Source organism: Cololabis saira, chromosome 16 (assembly GCF_033807715.1).
Source record: "Cololabis saira isolate AMF1-May2022 chromosome 16, fColSai1.1, whole genome shotgun sequence".
Classification (NCBI taxonomy): domain Eukaryota; kingdom Metazoa; phylum Chordata; class Actinopteri; order Beloniformes; family Belonidae; genus Cololabis; species Cololabis saira.
This window is the reverse complement of record NC_084602.1, coordinates 2,764,610-2,781,863: the sequence shown is the minus strand read 5'-3', so window position 1 is coordinate 2,781,863 and position 17,254 is coordinate 2,764,610. Positions and strand designations below refer to the sequence as shown.

The 17,254-nt window shown below is 44.4% G+C and overlaps 1 protein-coding gene across 1 annotated transcript in view; it reads left to right on the top strand.

Moving 5' to 3' along the window:
* Positions 1-14,228, top strand: part of LOC133462907 (NACHT, LRR and PYD domains-containing protein 12-like) — a 32,756-nt gene extending 18,528 nt beyond the window's left edge. Inside the window, exons 9-12 of the mRNA XM_061744414.1 lie at positions 1,096-1,269; positions 4,887-5,060; positions 5,205-5,381; positions 8,348-14,228. Coding sequence (XP_061600398.1) covers positions 1,096-1,269; positions 4,887-5,060; positions 5,205-5,381; positions 8,348-8,354 — 532 coding nt within the window. The 3' untranslated portion in view covers positions 8,355-14,228. The remainder of the gene's footprint in view (positions 1-1,095; positions 1,270-4,886; positions 5,061-5,204; positions 5,382-8,347) is intronic.
* The last annotated feature ends 3,026 nt before the right edge of the window (positions 14,229-17,254 follow it).

The following is a 17,254-nucleotide window of genomic DNA, read 5'->3' as shown; positions in this document are numbered from 1 at the left end:
CATGTGAACATATTGTAAAGTAAAAGTGTTGCTTGAGTCAACAAGCACGTCCAACAGCTCTCTCAGTCAGCAGCTCCCTGGTCCAGAACTCATGAGTGACGTTCAGAAGCTTCCTGCAGCCGTTGTTGTCCTGGTTCTGGAGGAACGGAGACAAACTCTCGTTGATAAACTGGTCTCCACGCCAGAACCAGCACCACGCAGGTTTTCCCATCAGCCTTTAACACGTGTGGCGTCTGTGGAGGGAGGAGCAGCAGAGGCTGCAGAGAGCAGCAGGAGGAAAGAAGCACACAGGAAGTAACATTAGTCTGTCAATCAACACCACTCTGATCATCCCAACCTTTATTCCATGAAAATAGATGTTATCTGTAATAAGTAGATAAAGTTGTGATCCAGTGAAAGGACCAGCAGCTCTTCCTGCTGCTGCTCCCTCAGACAGTCCACACCAGATCCTGGAGCAGAATAGTGTTTAATAGTCTTATTACTATCAGTGGGATGATGCAGGTCCTGTATGGAGTTCTCCAGAACCTCTTCTCCTCCTACAATCGCTTCTGTTTGATTGTGATAAGTCTGTCATTTGTGTTTCATCCATTAATAACAGAAATATGATAAAATAATTATAATAATTCTGATAGAAATACCAAAACATTGATGAATGTTGAATTTGACGGCAGCAACAGAACCAGTAAAAGTCCAGTCCTGCATTCCCAAGTCCATACAGTCTCCATGATCCCCCGATAGTAATCAGAGTACTCACCACTATTCTATAATACTTTGTTACCACATTCCTGAAAGTAAACATAGTACTTTGTTGGTTGTCGTTAAGAATGATAATCTGATCAAAGAGACGACCCGGTATCTCCGTCCTGCGTCGAATGTGGAAGCTTCAAGAATCCTGACAGACGTGTTTCTGAACTGTGGAGTTTCTGAGTGAACGTGAGGGAAGATCCTGGAAACGCCAGGCAGAAAGAACCGGGCCAGGATTTGGACAAGGAACTTTCTGCCTATGAAGCTCCAGTGTTGCCCACCACACCCCCCTGAACGGAGGAGGAGAAAACACTCATCTAGATGTTTATCTGTGTTTTATTCTTTCTCCAGGTCGGAGCGCTGCAGTGTGTCAGAGATCAGATGTGATGATCTGGTCTCAGCTCTGGAGTCCAACCCGTCTGATCTGGAACATCTGGACCTGAGTAAGAACAAGCTGCAGGATTCAGATGTGAAGCAGCTGTGTGGTTTCCTGGGTGGTCCAGACTGCAGACTGGAGACTCTGAGGTTTGTTCTTTGACTGAAGTTGTAACAGTTGTGAGTCCTGCAGCCACAAACACCTGAGCTGCTCTGAACCATCCTGGTCTCTGGACTCATCTGCTCCTGACATCATTAGAAACCAGCTGAAGTGTCTGCAGGCTGCTTTCCTCTCCGTTGAGCACAAGTGTGCAGTATAGAGTGGTGAACGATGTTCCCTCAACAAAGACGTCTTCATTCCATCCCAACATGAACTGAACCTGTGCAGCAGAATGTTTGTTTGTGCAGAGATCGTGCAGCATCGTCTACAAACATCTTCATCTTCATCTGTCCAACATGTTTCATCTGATTCAAACACTGAGATTCTAACGTTTGTACCGACTGAGATATTCCAACACAACATGAGTTTGTATGGATGATCCACTGGTGGAGCTGCAAAGCTGCAGAGCTGAAGTCACTACGTCTTTATTGGAGCAGCAGCACGATGTCATGGATATTGATAAAGATCTTTTTCCCTGGTTCTGTTGGACTGTTGGAACCTGCGGTGGTTCAGCTCACATCTTTTATCCTTCAAATCAAATCAAATCAAACTTTATTTCTATAGCACTTTTCCTACAAATAATGAAACACAAAGTGCTTAACAGAAAAAAAAAAAACAAGAAAAAACAAATAAACATAAAACTTATTAATGCCCCTGCCCCCCCCTCCCCCCCCCCCCCCCCCCCCCCCCCCCCCTCCCCGCAGACAAAAGCACACTACAATTCACCTAAATTCCTAACACACACAGACACGCACGCAGACACATGGTGTAGACATGGCTAGGCACAGAGGATCCAGGTGAGGAAACGGTAACAGGGAGCCGTCCAGGCCAGGAGGTCTCATAGCCCGCAGCTACAAGGGGGGGGGGGCCCACAGAGACCATCCCGGCCCGGACGGATAGAGGAGTCCACACCACAGCGGTGAAGCCGTGGTGCAGAGCTCCACAACCATCCAGGCCAGAACCACCCCCAGGACGACCCCCTGCAGGCCAGAGTCACTCCCAGCATGGAGGCTCCCCATGAGGAAACACTGGAGATAAAAGCTACAAGAAAACATAAAACATACAAACATAAAATCCTAAAAGTATGTCTAGAAAGTAAGACATTAAAAACTAAAATAATAAAACAGTAAAATGTATAAAATAGACCATAAATAACAACTAAAATATTTAGATAAAACATTGAGATTAAACAAAAATAAAATACGATAAGAAAGGATAAACTAAATATAAAACAGAGCAGTAAGATTTAATAAAAATAAGGGTGAGCATAAGAAATGTAAAAGAGTTAAATGAGTCAGTTAAAAGCCTGATTAAAGAGATGGGTCTTGAGCCTCTTTTTAAAAACATCAACAGTCTCTGCGGCCCTGAGGTTCTCCGGGAGGCTGTTCCACAATCGGGGACCATAAAAACTGAATGCCGCCTCCCCGTGTGTCCTGGTTCTAACTTTTGGTATGGTTAAAAGGCCAGCACCGGAGGACCTCAGGGTCCGCGAGGGTCGATAGGGTAAAAGTAGTGCAGACAAATAAGAAGGCCCAAGACCATTAAGACACTTAAAAACTAGTAAAAGAACCTTAAAATCGATCCTGAAGCGCACGGGGAGCCAATGCAGCGATTTTAAAACAGGTGTAATGTGCTCCCGCCCTCTGGTCCTCGTCAGCACGCGTGCGGCTGAATTCTGTAATAATTGTAGGTTGTACATGTTCTTTTTAGGAAGACCAGAGAGCAGGGCGTTACAATAATCTAAACGACATGAGATAAAAGCATGCATTAGCACCTCCGTACTGGCCTGAGAGGTTCAGGTTGGAGCATTGCTGTATGTCAGAGATCAGCAGTTCTTCTCTGGTCTCAGCTCTGAAGTCCAACCCCTCCCACCTGAAACATCTGGATCTGACTAATAACAACCAGGAGGATTCAGGAGTGAAACATCTGTGTGGTTTCCTGGAGAGTCCAGACTGCAGACTGGAGACTCTGAGGTCAGACATGTTTTAGTTGTGTGTTCAGATGAATCTGATGTGAAAGTTGTGTTGACACTAACCTGCAGACATCAGGCTGATCTCCTGCTGATCCACACTGACCATCTGACTGCTCTGGTTCTTTCATCATATTTCTCTGGATGTCTCACTATGGGATGTCCCGCTGCATTAATCTCATTACACCAATGCTGATTGGCTGGTGAAACGTGTCCGTCCCCCGCAGCACCAGCTACCTTAGATGTCCCGTGTGGACGACACCACGTCATTCAACCTCCTCTTTTCACTCGGAGCTCATCTGGGTCCTGGGCTTGTTAGCTGAACTGTTCCCAGACAGATCTCACTAGCTTCTGTCTCCGGGCGCTAACCAGCCTTGGATGTGTTTATCTGCTGCGTCGGTTCCACCAGCTGGAATGTTGTTCTTTCCTCGCCCTCCCCGGCTCGGTTGGCACCGTCCCGACGCCTCACCACGGCTGCTCCAGTACCGAGTGTTAGCACAGCAGCTCCTTTCTCCCACCTTGGTGGAGGAACCGGAGGTTAGCGTGGGCTGGGGCTCCCAGCTTCCCCCCCCGCCCCGCAGGAGGAAGACGTCATGGAACTGGACTATGGGGACGATGAAGAAGACACCTGGGACCTCCTCATGTCAGAGGATGAAGACGAGGACGACCTCTTCATCACTCCGGCTCGGGCTGCACCGCCCGCAGCCTCCGTGGCCTCTGGGGATGGAGATGTGAGCAGCATCTGCCAGGAGCCCGGTCCCCGAGGCCTCGTCCCTCCACTGCCAGGAGCCCGGTCCCCGAGGCCTCGTCCCTCCACTGCCAGGAGCCCGGTCCCCGGGATCTCGTCCCTCCACTGCCAGGAGCCCGGTCCCCGGGGCCTCGTCCCTCCACTGCCAGGAGCCCGGTCCCCAGCAGCCGGCTGTCAGCGGTGTCCTCCAGGAGCCCCGACAGTGTCCTCCAGGAGCCCCGGCCTGCCATCCAAGTCTGACCGTCTTCAGTCGGCCCCGACTGGAACGCCGTACGAGGCGGCTGTCCTCTCAATGTCCTCTCAATGTCCTCTCAATGTCCTCTCCCTGCTCACAGGAAGGTGGACACTACGGACGCAGCCGGACAGGTCAGGCAGAACTCACCAGATCTGTGAGGGACAGGGACCTGCTGCAGGGACAGAGACCTGCAGTTGGACCTGGTGCAGGGACAGAGACCTGCTGCAGGGACAGAGACCTGCAGTTGGACCTGGTGCAGGGACAGAGACCTGCTGCAGGGACAGAGACCTGCAGTTGGACCTGGTGCAGGGACAGAGACCTGCTGCAGGGACAGACACCTGCTGCAGGGACAGGGACCTGCTGTCATAGAAATGGACACATTCCTTCTCAGTGTCCAGCAGGAGTGATATTGTCCTTCTTGCAGGACCTGGTTGACAAACAGAAAGCCTTCTCCACGGTGGAGTTTACTTGCAGCTATGGCCGCCTGTCACGTGGGCTTTGGGAAGGAAACAGTGTTTCACCAGCCAATCAGGATTGTTGTAATGAGATTAAAGCAGCGGGACGTCCCATAGTGAGACATCTCACTCATATTACTCAGAGAACCGGGGTTATGGAAATAACCTAAAGTTTCTTCTTCTCTGGTGTCTTTGTTCAGGTTGAAGGACTGCTTGTTGTCAGAGATCAGCTGTTCTTCTTTGGTCCCAGCTCTGAAGTCCAACCCCTCCCACCTGAAACATCTGGACCTGAGTCACAACTACCTGTATGATTCAGGAGTGAAACATCTGTGTGGTTTCCTGGAGAGTCCAGACTGCAGACTGGAGACTCTGAGGTCAGACATGTTTTAGTTTTGTGTTCAGATGAATCTGATGTGAAAGTTGTGTTGACACTAACCTGCAGATCAGGCTGATCTCCTGCTGATCCACACTGACCATCTGACTGCTCTGGTTTCTTCTTCTCTGGTGTCTTTGTTCAGGTTGGAGTTCTGCTTCTTGTCAGGGATCAGCTGTTCTTCTCTGGTCTCAGCTCTGAAGTCCAACCCCTCCCACCTGAAACATCTGGACCTGAGCAGGAACAACAACCTGCAGGCTGCAGATGTGGAGCAGCTGTCTGGTCTGGTGAAGAGTCCAGACTACCGGCTGCAGACTCTCAGGTCAGTGGAGGTTGGAGTCGGTCCTGCTGCTTCCAGCAGTTTTCTACTAAAACCAGTGTCTATCAAAGATCCAGTGTTTCCAGTGAAGCTGCAGCTTCTCAGCGGCTGCTTTCCCCAGTAAAGCTGTGAGAGGAGGATGATGACAGGCTGCAGGATCAGAGGATCCAGATGTGTGTTGTAGACCAGTGTTGTGCTGGTGTTCATGTGTCCACAAATAAAGGAGTATTCCAGCTGACGGCCTTCCAGGATGTTCAGACACACTGCTGCTCCACTGCAGCTCTGAACTCTGAAGGAACCTAGAATGGAAAATCCACCAATAACCTCATCCATGTGGCCGTTTCACACGGAATAAAAACAGGAACAAACAAGAATGGAATTAAGTTTTTGAACCAATAATATAATAAGTTATCACATTATTGGTTTAGTATAAGAAATCAAGTAGCAGCAGCGATAATATAATAATATATAAACAGGACTGTATTTTTCATAAACATTAAATGTTTGTGCAGTTATTTCATCATAAATAGGTTCAGTTGATGGAATAGTCGTCGTATTGGTTCATCCAGGTTACAAACTCTGCAGAACTCTCCTTGTTTATGTGCATAAACATGTAAACTTATCATTTCATGTGAGTCTCTGAACAAGGGAAGTCAAGACAAAACTGAAACACGAGGACACGGAGTTTCAAAGTAAAACAGGAACCTAAACACCAAAACTGGGACATTAACTCCAAACCGGGACAGAACTGAGGGGAGAACATCAACATTAAAGAGGATATTGCAGGTTGGAGACCCCTGTGAATCAATGTGTAGGAAAATAATGTAGGAACTGAATTTTCATTGAAATACGCATAAATATATACTACAGTGACCTCCAGAGTTGTTTTTGTGAGAGTATTTTACTTCCGCATCTGAAAAAGCTGAACCGGAAGTGACGTGACACCAGGGAGTGCGGTGAATTCAACAATAGGAAAAATAATGGATCTTAATGTTAGTTGTGACACTGAAGAGGTTGTGAATGTGTATTCACACCAATATGACGGGCCACAGCCTTATAATTACGAACCCGTTAGTCCCCCCGCGTTCTTTTGATTGACAGCTGAAACTCGCTTTTTAAAAGGCTGATTTATGTGTCCGCGTTACACCAACGCAGACCCTACGGCGTAGGTTACGCGGCGACGCACCAAACGCTGCGTGCGCCGCGTACCCTACACCGTAGGCTACGCCGTCGATTTTACGCGGAACCATAAATCCGCCTTTATTCACTGCAGCAGCCGCCCGTGCTCCTGAAAGAAACTCCGAAACTCCTTAAAAATGGGTGAGTACTTCTGTCTACGTTTGTACTTTCTAAACAGAAAACTGGCTTATTATCTTCTCTTTTTTCTGATTAAATGCATCCGAAATAGCCGGGTATTTTGAAAACCGAATTTAAGATTTTGTATCCACATTACATCGTTGTTAAAAAAAAACAAACCTTCCACACAGAACCGAAGATCTGCGTTTTCGACCACTTTCATAAGCACAGACCTGTAGATCATCTGGTCTTCCAGCCTCCGTCTCCCCGGTGCTCCAGTCTCCCCGGTGTCCGCCGCGGAGCTGCCGCGTTAAACCGACGCAGCCCTGCTGCGCGTCGCCGCGTACCCTACGGCGTAGGCTCTGCGTCGGTGTAACGGTGTCAAGAGCAGAGACCATTTATTTAATAAATAGCTTGGAGGACAGATGGTGGATCATCTGTAGTTCTGGGTCGCACGTTAGACGTCAGACTCAGAGCAGATTTGTTGTTGTTTTGGAGCATAATGTGACGTTGGAAAACGCAGAACTGCTCTCTGTCTCTGTCTACACGCATCTACATAAACGGAGTTTTCAAAAATCTTCACTTTGCCCGGAGTTTTTTTAAACATTCATTTATTTGCGTTTTCATGTGGATGACAGGTCCAAACGTAGGAAAATATCTTGGGTTTAGCAGATACCGGCTACGTGTGTACGGGGTCTGGGCAGTCAGATGGGGCAGAGCTGTGGAGACTGCTCCCTGGTGCTGCGCATATGACGCTGTGTTCGAAAAAAAAAGCGTTTGTACGAGCTTGGCTAAAATCAGCCACTTTTTCCTCTGAATACGTGCCCTTATGTCTTGTAAAACATATTAAATCCTACATTAACTTCTCACATAGTCATTTTCACATAAGGTCAGGTATCATTTTTGAAAAAATTCTAACCTGCAATATGCTCTTTAAATGGACCTGACTTCCTCCAATAAATGTCCTTCACGTCAAACTGTCCAAAAGCTCCGTGACTGAGAAGAATCCAGGCTTTCATCCATCAGCCGTCCTGGACCAATCAGTGTTTCATTACCAGCTGAGATCTCTGTGGTCCAGCAGCCTCGTAGAGCTTCAGAAAAGTAGAACAGTCTTCCTGGTCCAGTTCTGGGTTCTCTGCTAGTTCTTCTCTCATCCAGACGTTTGGGGTTGAATGGTGCCCACAGTTCCCAGAATGACAGAGAGACTTGACTGAATGTTCCAAGTATTGACTGATGTTGTTCAGGAGGAGATTCAGTCATTCTTGATCAGATCTCTGGAGGAAGGTGTTGAACTCCAGGCTGGTTTCCAGCATCCTCAACCATGGCAGCTAAAGCGTTGGCTCTGGATTGAACATGAGCTTCAGGAAGAAACCCAGGTTCCTCATCAGGAAGGACGGGTTTGATACCAGACCCAGAAGCAGCTTCAGCATCAGACAGAGCAGCCAGTTCAGTGTGAGCAGAGGTGCATGCTGGGACGCTGCACGCACCTCTGCTCACTCATCATTATTTACCTGCTCACATTCATTAGAGCCACCATGGTTTTACATGTCAGTTTCCATAAACTCATATTTTTACAGTCTTGTTGTGATTTCAGGTGTAACTTTAAAATTATTTCCAGATGTCATGAGTTTAGTGTCAAATAAAACAACAGTATCATCTGTTTTTATCTGCAGCAAATGAAGCAAACAGCTGACGGTGGAGCAGGTGGATTCTTCTCAGAGGAGACGTCCTCCTATAATCTCTCAACACCAGTAAAGGTTGGTGAAGCTTGTGTCTCCACCAACCTCCACCTCTCCCTCATCAAACACCCTGGTCTGCTCCCACCGCACCTTCCTGCTCTCAGACTAACATTCCTTCTGTCCCTGCTCCTAAATCTGCTGAAAGCAGCAGTGAAGAGACACAACAGCGTGAAGAAGAAGACTCCAACCTGGGAGAAGGATGTGAGCCTTTTATCAGAATGAAGGCGATCCCAGCGAGCAACGCTCCGCCTTCCTCTGGTCCTCTAAAACTCTCCACCACAGGTTCCTGTGAGAGGAAGGAAAAGTCCTGCAGCAGGTCCCGTTCAAGCAGCTTTCCCTCGCCCACTCATCAACCTTCTGCAGAAAGCAGAGCCCTAAAAAGATGTGGAAGTTTCCCTGCCGGGAACCTGAGCAGCAGCTTTGAGGAGTTCACACCTGCCTGCACTGATGAGTCTGCTGGTGAAAGCTCCAGGGGCCTCATTTATCAACCGTGCGTACGCACAGATCTGTGCGTAATGTGTGCGTAAGAACATTCCCACGCAAAGTATGGAATTTATCAACATGTACCTGTGCGTAGGAACACGAATAAATGTAAGCACAACTCCGACCATGCGTACACACAAAACCTAGTGGTAGAACAGTGAAACTACAAATAGAACCCAGTAAAAGAGTCACAGTTCAGCGATCTCAGACTTCACACATGTTCCCCGTTTCCTCCAGTTAATAAAAATTCTCCATTAGTAATTTAGACATTTTGAATAATTGGTGTGACAAGCTATAAAAGACAGCTGTGGCAGGACGACCTGAAAAGAAAATACAAGTACCATGGCTTATCTTGCACTGTTGGAGGATTTAGAGACCGTGCGCTCCGAGGGAGCGTGTTTTCAAAGAGCTGATCGTTCAGTGAGAGACAGAGCGGCTGCTCAGCAGGCACCGCTTCCCCAAAAACATTCTGATGGATCTATGCCGGGATTTACAACCTATGGTGGCGCGAGAGACAAAACGCACCAAATCCATCCCAGTCACATCCAGCTCCATCCACCCTGGGATGTTTGGCCACGGGAACATTCAGAGAGAGATTGGAGACATGCGGCATTTCCCAGCAGAATCATGCGGGCAGTGTTGGATGCAATCATTTCTCTGGCCCAACTTACATCCATCGCCGGATTCCCAAACATTGGAGCTACAGATTGCACCCACATCGCCATAAAAGCACCATCACACACTGATGTGTGAAAAAAACGATATTGCCAAAAGTTTATATGAAACGATGTCTTTGTTTCTTCATTTTTATTAATACACTTCCCACTTCTCACTTACTCACTTCTCACTTACGCTTGTCAGTAAATGTATCTTTTTTTTTTGCTCTCAACCCCCCCAAATGTTGAATATCTGTAGATAATTGATTGTTTTGTTTCATTTGCCTTTTATTGTAAACCCTACAAAATTTTGTTCAATAAATTTTGAAAAAAAAAACCCTCCTAGCGGGAGCTGTTTTTGCTCCATATATGGTCATTTGGAGGCGTTTCTGAACGCAAATGACAGTAACCTGCACGAGCACGGCAGTTAAGAACAGGTGGGATTTATCATCACTGATGTGCCACCTGCCTGCTGTGCTGTTGCCGTCCCTGACCCACCAGTCTGGCCCTCGGCAGGAGGGTCCCCCCTTATGATCCTGGTCCTGCTCAAGGTTTCTTCCCTCCTAAAGGGGAGTTTTTCTTGCCACTGTTTGGCTTAAGGTTTTTCTCCCACTAGGGGAGTTTTTACCTGCCATTGTTTATGTAATAACTGCTCGGGGGTCATGTTCTGGGTATGGGTCTCTGTAAAGCGTCTAGAGACAACTCTGTTGTATTAGACGCTATATAAATAAAATTGAATTGAATTGAATTGAATTGAATTGAATTGAATTGAATTGAATTGAATGTGCGTACGACCGGTGTCCGCACGTTTGATAAATTCAGATTTTTTTGTACTTACATACATTCTAAATTTCATTCCTACGACAGAATTTAGAACCTTTTCTACGCACGGTTGATAAATGAGGCCCCAGGTTCCAGTGCTCCCGTCCAGGTCAGTACCAGTGCAGAGAGACTGGTGTTTCACATGAAGGACGGAGGCCCGGTTCTGTACAGGATCCTTCCTTGGAGCAGGAGCCAGCTGAGCCCACATCACAAGAAGCTGCAGGAGCCTGTTTGAACTCAGGTGTGTGAAGGAGGTCCATGTGTCAGCTTCACCTCCCTCACTGAGATCCACAGGGGGATGTCGCTTCCTGTTGGTCGCTCACGTGAACCATGATGTCATCCAGTTCATCAGGACTCAGAAGATAACAGAAACTCATGTTGTCATCCAGTTCATCAGGGGTCCGTTTCACAAAGCAGGTTCAACAAACTCTGAGTCTAATCCTGAACTCTTAGTTGATCTACTCTGAGATCGGAAACTCTGAGTTTTCGGTTCCAGAACAGCGGATTTGAGGTAATTTACTCAACTCTAAGTAGTTTCACCTGGAGTTAAATGCGTGCGCCACAACTATAAAAAAGACAGTATCTATAGAGCCCTGATACAACAATTCACCATGGCAACCGGCGACAATAAAAGATCCAAATACTTTTTCTTTTTTTCAAACTTTATTTAACATTTCAATTTACAAAATCCCTTTGAGGAAACATTAGTTTAATACGTGCGTATGGCGAGTATGAGAGCATAACATTTAGATCAATTGGTACGGCAGCCGCCACACCTCGGCTTCAGGGGAAAATGTAAATGTTTTTTTTTTTTAACACATTTATGGAATTACTCTGTGTTTATTTGTATTGATTTATTCTATTACTTAATACATATAAAATAACTACAAATGCATATCAGAACAACATGATGGATTTCACTAGGTATTATCTTTCCCAACACTTGTACCCCCCCTCATATCTTGAAATGTCCCAGCGTCCCTGATGACAGTGGTCGCTATCAATCTGGTTTTTAGCTCTGCAGTGTTACTAACTTACAAAAATGAAAAGGAAGCAGACAACCACGCAATTTAAAAAAAGAAAGAAAGAAGGCCAATGTTGCCCCAGCAGCAGCAGATATTAACGAGGCTGTTAGGCACTGATGGATTAATTATGCAAGTTCATCTTAAGGTAAGATATCAAATCATCCTACCCTCTTATAAATCTGTTTAAGGGAAATATTTGACTTTTTTTTACTCTCTCTTTTTGTCTTCTGCTCCTCCCTCTCCTTTTTGCATTTGGACTTTAACTGTTTGAAGTTAAACTGGGATGTCCCTGTGATATTGTTGCACTGACATAGTGAATAAAGTGAACAGAATGAGTTAAATTGCGTTTGTCAGATACTTTTTCTGCTCTCTAACTCTTCCTGTCCGTGGTGCAGAAAACGGATGCGTATCGCGTAAAGGTCAATTGGCTGAATTGACGCCACTGAGGGAGGAGACAGAGAGATACTCAGGGTTTATGGAAGTAAACCTGCTAGCGAGCAGGTTAGGTTCAGAGAGCCTGTTACTACGGTAACTGATCGAGAGCTTAAGTTACCTCTCTTTGTGAAACAGGCTAGAGTTACCTCTCTCTCTCTGGTTTGAGTTACCTCCCTTTGTGAAACGGAAAACTCAGAGTTTCCCTCATTTCAGGGTTAACAGACTCAGAGTTCTCACTAAACCTGCTTTGTGAAACGGACCCCAGGTCTCAGTAGATAACAGAAACTCATCCAGTTCATCAGAAGAAAACAGAAACTCATGTTGTCATCCAGTTCATCAGAAGAAAACAGAAACTCAAGATGTCATCCACGTCACGGGCTTTTCTAGTTTCGTTAACGTCAAACGCTGACGATACACAACTGTACATGGCCGTGTCTCCTCATGACACTGGAACAATTGATGCCCTTTTTAACTGTATTTTAGACATCAAGTCATGGATGGCAGCAAACTTCCTACAGCTCAACCAGGACAAAACAGAGGTCTTATGGTCCTTTTCCACTAGTATCTACTCAGCGCTTCTACCCGCCACGGCCCCGTCTTGCTCTTTTCCACTACGGGCTGAAGCGGGTGGAGCCGTGCCAAGCAGATACTTTTTCTGTAACCATTCTGCCGAGGTTCTAACTGGGCTGAGCCGGGACTATTTCTGACGTCATCACCCTCCGCGCCACTGATTGGTCGGGGGGCGGGGTCGTCAGACGTTTGAATCAGGAAGCGGGAGTCAGCGCGAGGCGACTAGCGGCGATTTTGTTATACAGCACAAACGTCTGTTTGGTGATCCAACTCTGAGGGTCAGATGTTCATAAACCTGGTGGCTGACGATTCAATTCAATTCAGTTTATTTGGGAAGGGACAGTGTACATTCATATACATTTAGAATTAAAAATGCAAATGCACCCAATTTTAGCTACAGAGCTAGTTTCCATTGGCAGTCCCCCGGCTAAAAATATAAAACAAAGACAAGTTAAACAACAAGTTAGAACAAATACAAATATAGCGTGCAAAAAGTTTCTGTTCGAGAGAAGACGAGAGAATTAAAAAAGGATGTAGACGGGCTGTTTTACTCTCAGCCACTCGCGGCTCCAGCTGATTTCTCATCTGCGCCGACACAAACAAAGGAGTTGCACAATCGAGTACGTCACAGCAGCTTCACCCCAACCTGCCCATTTCTCACCTGGGGGGGGGGACAAACCAGGACAAAGCGGGTGGAGCCGGGACGAGCCGAGTTGGGCTGAGTAAGTACTAGTGCAGTGTCTCCCAACCTGGGGTCCGGGCCCCCCCTGGGGGGGCGCCACAGATCTCTGGGGGGGCGCGAATCTTTGTCTGCTTTGAAATTATGCAGTTGTAAAAATTATATTTGCGAATGAGTCATTCATAAGACATTGTTAAGAATAATTTATGAATGTCTTGAATAGTTTTTGTGTTTTTTATACACTGGTGACAAACACAGGAAATTATTTCATTCCTTATTATTATTATATCAGTACTCAACATTTAATCTACTCCAACAGGTTGTTAAAGGAAAAATGTTGGTCTCATATTAAAAGAGACATCTTTCAGAAATATTTTTATGTCCTTTTATGTGTATTTTATACATTGGTGATATTGGACAAAAACATAGGCATATAGTAAACCAAAGAGAAATGTATCAAAAAAACATAATTCATGTTCATTTTTTCAATTAAAGACTCTTTTGGTGCTAGTACGTACAGGTCGGGGGGACTGGCTGGTCTTAGACACTAGTAGGGGGGGCTGCAAGGAAAAAAGGTTGGGAACCAGTGTACTAGTGGAAAAGCGCCATTATTCATTGGTCCTGAAGCCCAGAGAGAGAAACTTTTACCAAAGTTACAGGATTTTGAATCCTCAAAATCAGTTAAAAATCTGGGCGTGATTTTTGACTCTGAGCTCACTTTTATTCCACATATTAAAACCATAACAAAGATAGGTTTTTACCATCTTAAGAACAGCAAGAGTCCGTCCGTTTCTCTCTCAGGCCAGTACGGAGGTGCTAATGCTTTTATTATTTGTGGTTTAGATTATTGTAACTCCCTGCTCTCTGGTCTTCCCAAAAATAACATGTACAACCTACAACTATTACAGAATTCAGCAGCAGCGTGCTGACAAGGACCAGAGGGCGGGAGACATTACACCTGTTTTAAAATCCCTGCATTGGTTCCCTGTGCACTTCACCATCCATTTTCAGGTTCTTTTACTAGTTTTTAAGTGTCTTAATGCTCTTGGGCCTTCTTATTTGTCTGCCCTACTTTTTAATACGTTTTATGTTTGTGTATTTGTTTCATGTAAAGCACTTTGTGCTGCATTCTATGCATGAAAGGTGCTGTATAAATAAAGTTTATTTGATTAGAAAGATGAAGCCTCTCCCTCTGTTCCGATCCCAGCGTTGGTTCTGCCGTTCTACAAGCGTCAGGTCCAGACACTGAACACCAACGTGTTGCTGCTCCACATCATGTTTCTGTCACTGATGTCTGCTCTCCAGGAGGAAACTAGACAGAGATGAGACGTACGTACGTAAACTGCAGCCCAGCAGGTTTACTCTCTGACCAGCAGTCCTGGAGGAGACTCCGTTGAAGTCCAGCCTCCACATGCTGAATGTTTGGAAGACTCCTACAACAACTACTGAGAGACGTTCCAGCTGATTGATGAAATGAAGAAGAAACTCATCAGACTGAGTTTGAAGGACAGCAGCTCCAACGGGTTTGTGTTTGTTCCTCGGAGGTAAAAGCGTCTCCTGGATCAGCCCGTCTGAACCTCCCGCCACAAGAGCAGCTGTGGAAAATACAATCAGCTTGATTGAGGGGAAATCCAAACCTCCCTCCACACATCTTGTATTAAACAGGTTATTTTTGTAAAAAATGATATATATTTATACAAATTAGTGTATAGTATAAAAAGTAAATACAGGCATATCATTCATGTTTAGTTGTGGAAAGGGGGAGGGATTAAATAAGTTTATACTTCCTCCCACTCCTTTTCCAACACGTAACTGAAATATGTGTTTTGATGTTGGGTTTTTTTCTTCATGTGATGGAATTATTAGTATTATTTTACTTAATGTCATGTATTTAATTTATTTATTATTGTTTGTACCTTATTTTCATATTATATTACTGTATAAATTAATTGTCATGGGACATTCAATCTCTACACACTTTATTCTCAGGTTTACATACAGTGTCCAATCTACTGTTCCCTTTATCAACCTCGTTTCAATTACAAATGTATTTGTATGGAATGTAGATTTGCTGTTTGTTTTATAATGAACCTTTGACACAAATAAAAGAGTTGAGAAAAAAAAAAAAACAACCTGCTGTGAGAAGCAACACAAAACCACAGTTTCACGGTTAAAGGAGTCAGTTTGGGGGACAAATGCAAGAGGTGTTAAACAAATGTTCATCAATGCATATATTTAAATAACTGTTTAAAACAATGAAATGGTTTTCTCCCAGAACGACGCGGCCTCTGGGCCTTTTCCATTTACTCGGCTCCTCTCCGCTCATCTCTGCTCTTTTTTAAGGGTTTTCCTCGAGGTGACAGTTCTGGTTATAGTATAATAAAGTTATAGTATAATATAGTTTATTTTTTACAGTATATATTATGTAATAAACCGAGTTCTATGGTGTTTTTTCAATAAATTATTGCAACAGTTCGCCCTCTAGCGGTTATACATGGTAACTGCAGTCAGTGTAAAGTTAGAAGGTTTAAATGAGAGAAGTACTTCCTGTTATTCCTTTCAAAATAAATCGACAATAAACAGTTAAAAAGGCACGACGACGAATCTGTTTCGAGGAGAAATTAGTGCAAAAACAATCTTCATCCGTCTTCTGTCATTAATTAATGTAATTACAGTCGGTAATTTATTAATAGTTCTGTAATTAAAATGAATTACAGATGATAATGTCGTTAAGTGGAAGAAAACGGTAGTTTCTAGTGTCACCACCAGAGGGCGGTCTGTTCTCATCATCGCAACAACAGTCATCAAACTGTCTGCAGAAGAATTAAAAAAAGTTACTTTATTTTTTAGCACTTTAACCAAAAACAGCAGACCAAAGTGCAAAACTGCAATAAAAGACAATATTGACGTGACACAAGACATGAAACATAAAACAGATCATGAAACCTAAAATAGAGAAGAATCGAGGACTGGACATGTTTTATTTTAATAAATCTTTATTGACAAGGATTACAATATCCAGTCTAAAGATGTGAACGTCCAGTGAACAGTAAACAGGTGGAACAGAGAACAGAAGACCCAGGGGTTACAGTGGATTATATACAAACTTTGGAGAGGCTGCAAATATTCACATATATTCACATTCGCCTTTTGATTAGAATAATCAGTAAGTGAGACCAGCACCTGTTCAGATATTGGATGAGACACCTATTTTACCCTTTCACCAAACATCCACAATATCACATTTTTCCATAAACTATTCCAGTTTGGTGTTAGAGGGCGAGGGCTGCCCTGGATGCATCTATCAATTGTAATATCTAAGGTTAAATTGAAATAATAATCACATTCTATTTTCTATCCAGTCAAGTAGACGATCATGTTCTGGTTTAGAATTGTATCCATAAATGTTAGCAGTAATCAAAGTCATGTTATTAAGTGTAACTAGCAGTAAAGTGTAATGACATGGCTGTCCCAGTCTGCATGCAGGAATCTCCAGTAAAGACATTTTTATCTGTGCTGGTTCCAGCAGACGCTCAGAACTGGGAGAAAACCACATGTCATTACCCATTGTGACCTCCAAACATTCTTCTGTATCCCACGTTTAGTCTGAAGAAGAGCAAAATACGCTCGAAACGTCATGTGTGATGTGCTAAATAAATCTGCACTGGGGAGCAAAAGTGTGCGTCTCCTCTCTTGTTTTTTCCTCGATGTTTGGCGAAATAAATTCCCATGGATTTTTTACTTGGAGCAACAAATGTTCTCGCATTGATTTCTACTTAATATCCAGCTCCATTGACACAAATAATGTAACAATTGATTTGCCTCTGATTTTACCTGCTGCAGCTCTTCATATTGGAAGTTAAATAATTCACTACTCGAGCATAAAACTGTTAAGACGCAAGTAAAGGATTTAATTAGTCAATTTTGGAATAAAGTTAGGAAGGAGAAATCCTATGCATATATATATATATATATATATATATATATATATATATATATATATATATATATATATATATGAGCTGGGATAGACTCCAGCAGACCCCCGTTCCCAGTACTGGAGTTGGGGGGGGATGAGGGTGGATGGCATCCCCCCTGAAATAAAAACGGTCCAAATCATCCCCCCCTGAAATAAAAACGGTCCAAATCATCCCCCCCTGAAATAAAAACG